This window comes from Mastacembelus armatus, chromosome 11 (genome assembly GCF_900324485.2).
Source record: "Mastacembelus armatus chromosome 11, fMasArm1.2, whole genome shotgun sequence".
Taxonomy (NCBI): domain Eukaryota; kingdom Metazoa; phylum Chordata; class Actinopteri; order Synbranchiformes; family Mastacembelidae; genus Mastacembelus; species Mastacembelus armatus.
Window position 1 is genome coordinate 19,557,046 of NC_046643.1, and position 11,107 is coordinate 19,568,152.

The window sequence follows — 11,107 nt, forward strand, 5'->3', positions numbered from 1 at the left end:
ATAATTTTATGACAAACATGACATTGTTCTAGTTTTGTGCTGCTCAGTTGGATAAATGGTTTTTAAGTGTACTGTAAGTATTTCTTTAACTTTCTCTTTTATCTTAATTATTGATTATTTAATATCGGTAGAATATCTAAAATATATGAATTACAGTGCTGAAACCATACTTATATATTTCTTTATTGTCCAGACCATGTCATTTTTATTAAATAATCAATTATTAAAGTTTATGATGACATTTGCATTTCAATATTGTCATTTTATTTAAAAAAAATAATTGTAATAATAATTGTGTGTATTTTTAAGTTTGAACACGGGGCCTTTCTGTGTGGAGTCTGCTTGTTTTCTCCTCCCACAGTCCAAACACATGCAGGTTAAGTTGTTTGGTGACTCTAAATTGCCCGCAGGTGTGAATGTAAATGTTTGTCTCAATGTGTCCGCCCTGGGATACACTGCTGGTCTCACCCACTGCATTCTGGGATTTGCTAAAAAACTAGAGAACTTCACAAACTAGAAACTGGACAACTGTGCTGAAACTATGTTAAAATTCACTAATCTAAAGTAAAACATCATATATAATCAGACAAAATGAATATTTATTGTTCACAACAGATATTGTGTTTTTATGTTTAATTTTTAATGTCTTCAACAAACCAAAATATTAAGTGTTCACTTTTTACTTTATTTATGCATCTATCATTTTTCAAATTTTATGTATCTCAGAAGGTTTATTGGAGAGTACTGTAAACAGAGCAGAGACCATTTTTTCGTCCTTCTGATTCTGGCTCTTTTTAGTTTCTGCAGCTGGTTTTTGGAAAAAGATGGAAAAGATGTTGGTGAGGAAGAATTATGGACTTATTTTTTTTAAAGGGTTACTTATTTATTGTAAAACCATTTTTTAAAAGAAACTGTGATCTCTAAAACCTTGATGTTTTAATGCCATGCCTAAGATGAAATAAAATGAAACAACAATCACGTGATTTTGTTCCACATTTAACCTCAATATTTTATTTTATTTTATTTTATTTTAATTATACAGGACACACTAGGCGGCACTGTGCACCTACTTCCGTTTGTGAGCTTCCAATAAATAAAAAGAAGACGAAGAAGACAAACAAATCCCGCCAATAAGCTGAAAAAAAGGAGAAGAAGAAGAACACAAACGCTAAGTTAGCCAACTCTTGCGTTAACCTCCGTAAAGTTGTAACACAATCAATACTTAGACACAGAAACACGTATATAAAGCTAGTTATATTTTTTGATGTTTCATATAGAAGGCATACGTTTGTGATCCCGAAAGTATTTCCTGTTCCGTGCGGTTTCTGTCGGTAGTTGTCGAAATACAGGTTGCTAGTTAGCTAACTAGCTAATTAGCGTGGATGAAAATATTCATTGGAGAAACTCGCGGTTTTCACCAAGTTTCTGGGTGAGTTTGGCCACCAGCTGCAAACCTAATTCATCTTCATATTTACTGTAGGAAAACAGGACAACTTTATTCGTTTTGGTGTTTTTTTTTTTTTTAAATTAAAGGTCTTCGGATGCTCCTGTTGCTGCACTACAGCTGTTTGAAGAGGGAGTACTGTAAGTAAATTAACATGTACTGTAATACACTGGGGTTTTGAGGTATTTGTACTTGAGTATTTCCACTTCCTGCTGTATTTCAGTCTTGTATTTTTTAATGCACTACATTTGTCTGATAGACTTTATAAGTGCTTAATATTTGCGTCACTTTTACCAGGTACCACAAGTGATGAGCACAACAATACATCAGTTTGTGCTATTTATTTGTGGCACATATTCATATGTGGGTATGAGCTGCTTTGTCATGTAATAGAAACTGCCGTATTGCACAAAAACAGCATCATGTCAGTCCAGTGTTGTTTCTATGTGTGTTTCAGTACATGGTGGAAAGTTCAATTGAGTAGCAGTGTTGAAGTGACACTTCCCTGAATGGCACAGATGGTTTCAGTGGGGCTCTTAAATCCTGTTTCAAGGAAGTGTGTCATATCCTCTTTTCATTTTATTTGGATCATTTTGAAATTACATCCTTGGAATGGAGGAACTGAATTACATCATAGCACAGTGGTACCACTATGATTGTTGTTTGAATAGTTTTAGTTCAACTCATTTCTTGAAGGCTGAGCATCTCTGGAGGTATAATTTCATTATTTACTGAGCCACAGTTGGCAAAGACCTAGACAAGGCTAGTAACTAGCTAACCTGGATAACACTGGGCCATTGTTGGTTGTGTGAACTTGCAAAATCAGCTCTCACAATCCTGTAAGATGCATGGTGACACTGCATTTCTCGGTTAAAGGTGCTCCTTTGGGGGGTTGTTTGTAACTGAAAAAGCAAAAGGACAAGGTGACAGAACAAGAAAACCTGACAGTTTTTAAATGTTCTTCCTGTTATAATAAAGGTTAGAATAAGACTTTATGGCTAGTGAACTGCAGTTAAGGTATAGTTAGGATTAATAAAAAGGTGTAAGTTTCATGTGTGTGATGGGACAGAATTTATTTAAAAGACCAGATTCCACCACATCCTTTGCTTTTCTTCATAATAGTCAAGTATTAAAAGTAAATTAGTAGCTGCAAAATTGTGTAGTATGAACATAATTTTAATATAGTAATTGTATAGAGTATTTACAAGGTAATTTTACATTACAGAAAAATGTTGATCTTATTGTCCGTCAGTCATTCAATTGTAACACACTATTTCCATGTTAGTCAAATCAAGTCAGATAGAAGAACTATAGAACCTAAAAAACTGTGCATTCAAGATAAACTGACTACTCTTATAGGTATTCTTGACATGTGTTAGTAATCCTCACAGCAAGGATTTAGGGTCATTGTACATGCTGACTATGCTGTTCCTGTAACAGTTTACATACAGAGTAGACTGTACACATCTACTCTACTTTACTATTTAGTTTCAGTTCATCTGGTCATCACCTCTCTACACAAGACAGTGTCATGACTGAAGTTATTACTGGCTTTCCTTTTTCTTACTTCCCTTTGCCTTTCTTCCCATCTCACCACAATTACCTAACTTCCACTTTTCAGTTGTCACTTCTGTCAGAAGGTTTTTCAGAAAGATCTGACACTGGTATGTCAACATGCACCATGTTATTGTCCATGTTCTTATGCGGTCTCTTCACTGGAAGGTCTGCAATTCAAAGTCATTTGAACAAATACATTTTAAAAATGGCTTTGGACGTGCAGAACAGATTAATACTATGTTCAATTAATATTTTAAAAAAAATAAAAACATTCAAATGCATTTGCAAGAGCTTACTACTTTCTGACAGGTAAATAATACTTATAGTCAGTGGTTAACATCCTTTTAATGCTTATAGAATTTAGGAGACTCAGATTTTACCTACAGCCTCTGTTGTCTTACTACTTCCTGCTGCCACAGCAGTTCCATGTTTCAACCCGCTGCTGTCCTCCAAAGAGCGGTCGTTGGACTGGGTCATCTGTCCGTCCATATCTTCAGTCAAAGCTTTCCTATACACCCCTGCCAGACTCTGCTTGAACCGTCCCCTCACCTCTAGCCCCATGCAGAAGTACAACAGTGGGTTCACACAGCTGTTAAAGTAGGCGATGCCCGACGCCACAGGGTGCCACATCTTCACCACCTTATTGTTGCTGTCCACCAGCTTCACCAGCAGCAGACAGTGGTACGGTGCCCAGCACAGGAAGAATGCAATGACTAATGCTGCTAATATACGCAGTGGGCGCGATTTCCCTGACAGGCGGGTGCGTTGGATGCCAAATCCGGCCAGTATGTAACAGACAAGGATGACTATGAATGGCAACACAAAACCACATAGGAATCGGATGGAGTACAGAGCCACTTTTCCACTCTGATCCCCCCCTTCCTCCTTTGAATCCACAGAGCACTTGGTCAAGTTGTTTTTCCCTGGGTAGACTTGGCGATAGATGAAGTATGGAGTGCTGAAGATGATCGCAGTGATCCACACACAGACTGCCACCACCCTTGCGACCCCCAGAGTGCGGTGTTGTTTAGTGAAGACAGGCTGCCAGATGCAGAGTGTTCGATCCAGACTGATGACAGCCAGCAGGAAGACAGAGCAGAACATGTTGGCGTATTTGAAGAAGCCATTAAACTTGCAGACAAACATGCCAAAGGGCCAATGGTCAAAGAAGAGCTTCTTTAAGAGAGAGAAGACTCGTGTGAAGCAGAAGATCAGGTCTGCTATCGCCAGATTTACCAGCCACACATTAGTAACCTTTGGCTGAAAAAATAGAAGACAGAAAAGAAGGAGAGAGAGAAAACAAAAAAAAAGTCAGTAAAACTAAAAAAGAATGGGAAATGTAGTGTACATGTAGCTAGAGATAATAAAGCCTTAAGTGCCTGTCAGTAGTGTAATTCACATTGACTATGAAGCAAATTGGGCAAACTCTTTAACATCTCAAAAATATTAACAAGACAGACAATGTGAGATAATTTCATATCCTTCAGAAACTTTCTGAAACAGATCACACACTGTTTATCTACCTTGAGCTTGAATCCAGCCACCCAGATCACCATGGAGTTCCCTGTGACGCCAAACGTGATGATCACCGTGTAGAGGACAATGATGATGATCTCCATCACGGTTGTCTGTTCGTTCTTGACTAAGTGGGCTGGCATGGATGCATTGGTAGACATTGTGGGGCCTTAAGAGAAAGAATACCAGCAAGTCAAAATATTATGTTTCTTCTCTTTCTAACAGACAGTGAGGCAGCTGACAGAGTCTCAGGAAAGCCGATTAGGCAAAGCCACAGGACATCGTTGCCATTGTGTGTCATTGACATTCAGTACCAGTGATGATGGACATTTTTTTACAAAGTGTTGTCCTAATTTTGTCACAAAAATACTTTACATCCTCCCAATTTGTGCTATTTTTATTGACCCTGGCACGACAGGACGTTCCTTAAGTTGAGCCCTGATTGTGATCAAGGAAAATAAGAATAGTCACAAGCCTTTATAAAAAAGGACTGTCTCCTAAACGACTAAAGGTTTCTATTCATGATTCTTCATATGATGCTATGAAAATAGAAACTGGAAGACTGTATGAATGAACTGTGGGTGACTCAGATGTGCCCAGCTTAGTCAGTCTGATTCAGTGTCTGAGAACATGTCAAGGTGTATTAGTATTTTTTTTATATGTCTGTAGTTCATACAACAAAAAAAAAAAAACAGAAGTAGAGTTGCAGGTACGTCATCGTGAGTGACTAGTATATATCTGCTCTGGACTGTATTCAGGGTGGAAAGTAGTTAGCACAGTGAAGTGCGACCAAAAAAGTATATATATATTCTTATATCTGCAGTATCAGTCATACAGTGGCCACACACTGATATGTATTAGCCAGAGACAGATAAAATGAAATCTGACCTGCAGCTATTACACATTTGGGGCCAAAATATCCTGCCGCAGTGAAGTATGCACAACATCTCAAAAAAAATCTCAATTGACCAAATAAGATTTTCTTTTCAAGCTGAGAGGATGTAAAATTTAGTAAATTTAAGGTGGCCTTACCCGTAGTAGTAAATGCAGTTGAGCTTCAAAGGAAATGATGAGCAAGTGGTTTCTGCAGGAGGAAGGCTGCTGCCCTTAAAGGGGAAATGAAAATGACAGCATTATAATTTTTTTTTTTTTTTTTCTAGGAGCAACACAAACCCTCGTGTACCCTGTAGCAGCTGAACATATTTTTGTGGGCAGAGATATCATCACGTTCCCCGTAATCTGATAAACCAAGATATGGTGTGCCTTCTAGTTTCTCTAAAAGTAAAATGGTTAATAGTTATTCTGCTTTTCTGTTTGTTGAAATCAGCTATTTGTTAAAATAAGCTTCTGGGCCATGTGGCCATCTTGTATTACAACTTTTATTGTGAACAAACCTGTGCAGGGTTTCTGTTTTGAATGTTCAGCACTCACGTGCCCAGTTATTGAAAATGTACAGTGTGAACAGAGGAGCCACGGGCTCAGCAGCAGTTTGTCTGTCTCTGGGTGCCTTCTTTCTGAGTACAGTGGGTGCACAAAAAAATGTTCACGCTTATCTGATAAAACTTTTGCACAAACTCAGCAAATTTAAAAAAGTGACAGATCAGAACTCTGAACATGAGTTGCATTTTGTCTTTCACGGGTGAGAAGAAGCTTTGTTAAGCTCGACTGATGTTTCCTTTACTTTTGATTTAACCACAGATGCTTCCCAGACTGAATTTCAGTCTTACTCCAGATGGGATGAAAGAGGCTGTAAACAAAGCCCTATGTCTCATTATACTGTCTTAACCACTTGTTTGGAAGGGAACACACCCAGAAAGTTATTTCGTGGTAATCCACTGGATAAAACGTGTGTGTTTAGTTTCAAATATAAATTATCATCCTGCTCTGCCAGATGTCTTTTACAAAAAGAACCATTTGTCTTTGCTCTCACTTATATAATTAATGAGAAAATTGTCTGTATTCTGAAGCAGCTGCTGCAGATTTCAACACTGCTGGCTTCATCTACTGTAGCTGTTAAAGTGACGGTTTTTTTACATTAATGTTTTGGCTTCATTTACTGAAAGAGCCACAGTGCCCAGTGTATTTAGTGCCTTCTATGCATATATGTCACCTGTGTTAACCTGATGATGAGTTTAAATTCATGTAGCTCACATTCTGCATGTAAAGCATTATGAAAGTATTGAATTTATGCATCCAGGCAAATAGAGTGAATGAAAACGTGGTTCTTTCACAGCGTTCAGTGCATCTGTGCATGGAAGTGGTTTTAGAAAAGAAAAACCAGACTTATGCTCTCTGCATGTTTGACCTCATGCTACTGCTGCAGACTTTATCAGGCTCGTGCTGTGGTGAAAGTGCTACTAGGTCTGACATATTGAATAGCCATGACATTAACATTAAGGGAAGCATTTCTATATGGGGGTTACTAACTATAATATCCAAAAAAATATAGTGTCACTGCAGTTTCTATATACTATATATTCTATATACAGTTTCACTGTTTAGTTCCCCAAAACCTCAAAGCCTTGGTAAATGTCCCCGTCTTCCTTGTCCATTGGTTGACCACATTTCCCCAGAGGCTACATCTCTTTTCTTTTGGTGTTACGTCACTTTTAGAGGCTGTTCTTACTTTGGATTGAGTAAGTGTTATTGCCTTCCTGGTGGTTAAGATGATAAAACCACTGTGTCCCATTTTGTTTCCGCTCAGAGACCACTGTCACTTCTTCTCTAGTGTGATTTGTCTATTGTAGGAGAAGTGTCACTACATTTCCACAGAGCCACTAACCCAATTCAAATTAAGTGAATTTTCATAATCTCTTTCATCCGACGAGCTGATGACTGATACAAATGATGCATGTGTCAGTATTTTTTCTTATTTCTACTATAGTAACTGGTGAAGACGAGTTTGGGCTGCTTTGCACATTCCCCAGTTCACTGTAAGTGCATCATTTCCTGTGAACCAGGGGATTTTTCTCAAGACAGACAACACATAAAAGATTTTGGTCCAGCAAATGTCGAAGTTGTAACCGGCTGGACAGCAGAATTATACCCGAGTCCCTGTTGTTGTTGGCATTAGACTGTTTGTATGAAGCAGATGTTTAAAAATCACAAAATCTAACAGATAATCTGAGGCATCTGCAAGCATCACTGCACATTAGGTGCATCAAAACACCATAGAAGAAAAAGCTCTGTGAGCCCACTGCTGATTATTAAACAGCAAGTACACCTCCGTTTCAGGAGAGCTCTGTTTGATCAACCACAAACCTCCAACTGCTGTTTGAGCAACATGAGTTCAGAGATGTGCAGCTGCTCGGGCTATGGGAGCTAATCTGATATAAATTTAGCGATAACTAACTGAAAACGTAAACTTTCCAGTTAGCTGTTAGTTGTGCAACCCTAAATGTGTCACCAGTAAAATTATGACTATCAATAAAAAATTTCAGCAGATGTGAAGTAAATATACAGTTATATTATCTCCACTAACACAGCTGAAACAAACAAGCTGACCACAATAAATATTTCCTGAACTAATTTATATACATATTTTCTTAAGGGAAAAGCAAGCCATATTTTCCACTGTTTACAGGGCTCCAGAGAGAGCAACTAATTTGGTTTTAAATTTGATCAAAAACCGGTGGCGTGTGATTTTGTGTGTAGGACTGTAATATTACATGCCCCAAATCAAGGATGGGATGGGTCTTCACATCTGATTGTCTGTCGCTCTGTCCCTGCTGGTTAGATTCCTAATCTGACCCAGCATCAGAGATAGAAACGGCATCAGGCTCTGTGTGGTGTGTGTGGACACCGAAGTTTTTCAGCGCCAGGCAGTGGCAAACCACAGTAGTGAGGAGGCAGAGTGTATTATTTAAGATGTCGCATACACTGTTAGTAAGCAGTAACTATACACTCTGTGCCATGTTCACTGACACAAAATGACGTTTCTTGAAATCAGATCTTGAAATTAAATTTGTTTGATGATCTGAAACATTAAAGTGTGACAAACATGCAAAAAAAAAAAAAAAAAATCAGGACTTTTTCTCAGCACTGTAACTTGTACATGGCGTTTATTACTGATGGAGACAGATGTTTCCACGAAGGAGTGTGACATCTTTGCAAAAGATTTTCAAAATCATATTTGTGCTGCTGTTCAAATAAGGGCAATCACGTCTGGGCAGCTTTACTCCTCTTTAGGCTGATTCACATAAATTCACATAATTGAAAAAGGGCAACTTTTTTTGGACTGAGTGACATTTCAATGTGATGCTTTTTGGTTTGATAGTGAATGATTTTTTTGTACCCGTTATTTCAGAGAACAAGCAGGTACCGTCTATATGTTCAGACCCATTTGCTATTCCAGTAGTACTTTTTCCAGCATCCAGAAGTAAAAATGACGTCTTTTACAGGAGTCAGTAGATTTTGTTTTCACATGCGTATAGTAGTTTGACGTTTTAGTTAATGTTGTGGTTGATGCTTCTCTGGGCAAGGTCACAAAATGTTGTTCCTGTACTGAATGTGTCAGCAAAACATTTCATGTTTTCTCACAATATCCTCTTTTTAAAGCTTAAGTTTACCCTTTCATATATTTGTTTTATCTATCTTTGTTCATATTTCATATCTTTATTTAAAGGAAAGAAGTCTTTATTCTATCTGAACGCGGCCACACAAGACTCTACCATGAACAACTAGTGATTTTGTCTTTCACAAAACATACAGGGCAAAGCAGTTTAGTATGACTTAAATATAATTTGTTCCTTAAAACAACACAGAACTAAAGTGTGTCACATTGTCAGTAAATGTGTATTTTTAAGAAAATAAATTCTTACCTGTAGATTGTTAAATGATAGGCAGCTGTTTAGGTCTCAGTGGTCAGACGCAGAAATGAAGATGCATCTTCATGAGTTGGGTGTTCATGCATACTGAAGTTCCCCTGTCACTGTTCCACTGGCTGTAGTGCCAAAAAGTAAGTGTGTGTGTGTGTGTGTCTGTCTTTCCCTTAAATGCACTCACACATTGGTTTATCTCTGTCTGGGAGGACACTGACGGTGCATTTCCTCACCACATAGTCTAACCCTAACCTACTTCTAACTTGAACGCTAAATCCAAGTCTTCTCCTTCAAACAAACTATAAACAGATCTATTTATACTGCTGACATGTCCTCACAAGATTATCTATTTAACTATTTTTCACACAACCATAGAAAGACACACACACACACACACACACACACACTCTTGAAACATTATAGTTTTATGGAGTCATCTAAATCTCTCCTCCGGCCTGCAGAGGCACCAATGAGTGTAATGATCTGAAGATTTTTATAGCATTATCTCAGGTCGGACCATCGGTGGGCCTCCAAAATGTTATCTGTCGGCTCACAGGTCCACTGTTGTTGAGTGTGTAATGATGAGGAGAGCAACACACAGACAGACCCTTCCGCTTTCTTGTTGATGTCTGTCTGGATTCATCTTCCTCTGTAGCTACTTCTCTTTTTCTCACACAGCCACACTCAATTCATCTAGTCTTTTTCACACACACACACACACACACACTCTGAAATACATAAACACACAGATCGGATGACTGACCCGTGTTAATCACAGTTGAGAGTTGTTATTTCTATCCTCAGCTCCTCGGCCAGTCAGATTCCTCTAAATGGAGCCAATGACCTTGTGTTATTACAGCAGATAACTCTAGATAATATTCGTTAGTCCACCAGCAAATGATGCATATCACTTCTTTTAACACTCTCGTCCTTTTTTACTAATCGACACTAAAAAGAAATTTAAAAAAGACATTTGTCAAAGTGACTTAAACTTGAATATATAACAATATTTTATGTTCACTCACACTATAAAGTCTTTGTCTAATAAAAAATACCAGATTAGAGTAAAACATTTTTTTCTATATAAATTCCTTTAATAGACTGGACTGTCAGTCATGATTCATCCACTTGGAGCTGTTTGGATTTTTGGACTATAAATGTAGACGCATTACTGGATTTTCTTTAAAGAAAAAGTAACATTGTACAAGTCCAGTAACTTAAGCTCAAGACATTTGGAGTGTTAGTCTGAAGAAAATTACCACTTCCTGATACTTTCTCTTTTCTTTCTTCTGAATCTTGTTTAAACGTAACTGGTTCCTTCTTTCGTTTTCTTCTTGGTCAGCCAGCAGAGTTCAGAACAGCTGCTGCAAAAGGTCACGACAGAAAGAAGGAGCCATTCATCAGATTTCAACACATTTTAATGCAACATCAGTTCTATGTGTGTTGATAATTATGTGTTAAACCTTGGATTTTAAGTTTATCTGTATGCACACAAAAAATGTTTTCCAGTGATCAGTATGTCTCCTAATGCTGCACTCTGGTGGCTCCAACAGGTCTGTGCATTTACAGAGATTCTTTTTTGCTGCCCTCCAGTGGCATGAAGTGAGGTCATAGTAATTGTGTACGTGTGTGTAACAACATGTGAGAGAGGATTTGGATTCCATTGTATGTAGATGCATTTAAGCAGGCTCCAACTGTAAAACAAGCCAATTTTATTGCCACTTCTTCAATCTTTAAGATTCACTGAGGGCTTTCAGACCAAACAGGAATT

The 11,107-nt window shown here is 37.9% G+C and overlaps 1 protein-coding gene across 1 annotated transcript; it reads right to left on the reverse strand.

The window, feature by feature from the left end:
• Positions 1-2,683: 2,683 nt before the first annotated feature.
• LOC113126371 (fMet-Leu-Phe receptor-like) lies at positions 2,684-9,466 on the reverse strand. The gene is made up of 5 exons (XM_026300352.1): positions 9,337-9,466; positions 5,549-5,622; positions 4,525-4,685; positions 3,382-4,261; positions 2,684-3,168 (listed from the first exon to the last, which is right to left on the reverse strand). The coding sequence occupies exons 3-5, from the start codon at positions 4,675-4,677 to the stop codon at positions 3,062-3,064; spliced, it is 1,140 nt and encodes a 379-aa protein (XP_026156137.1). The 5' UTR covers positions 4,678-4,685; positions 5,549-5,622; positions 9,337-9,466; the 3' UTR covers positions 2,684-3,061.
• Between the last annotated feature and the right edge of the window lie 1,641 nt (positions 9,467-11,107).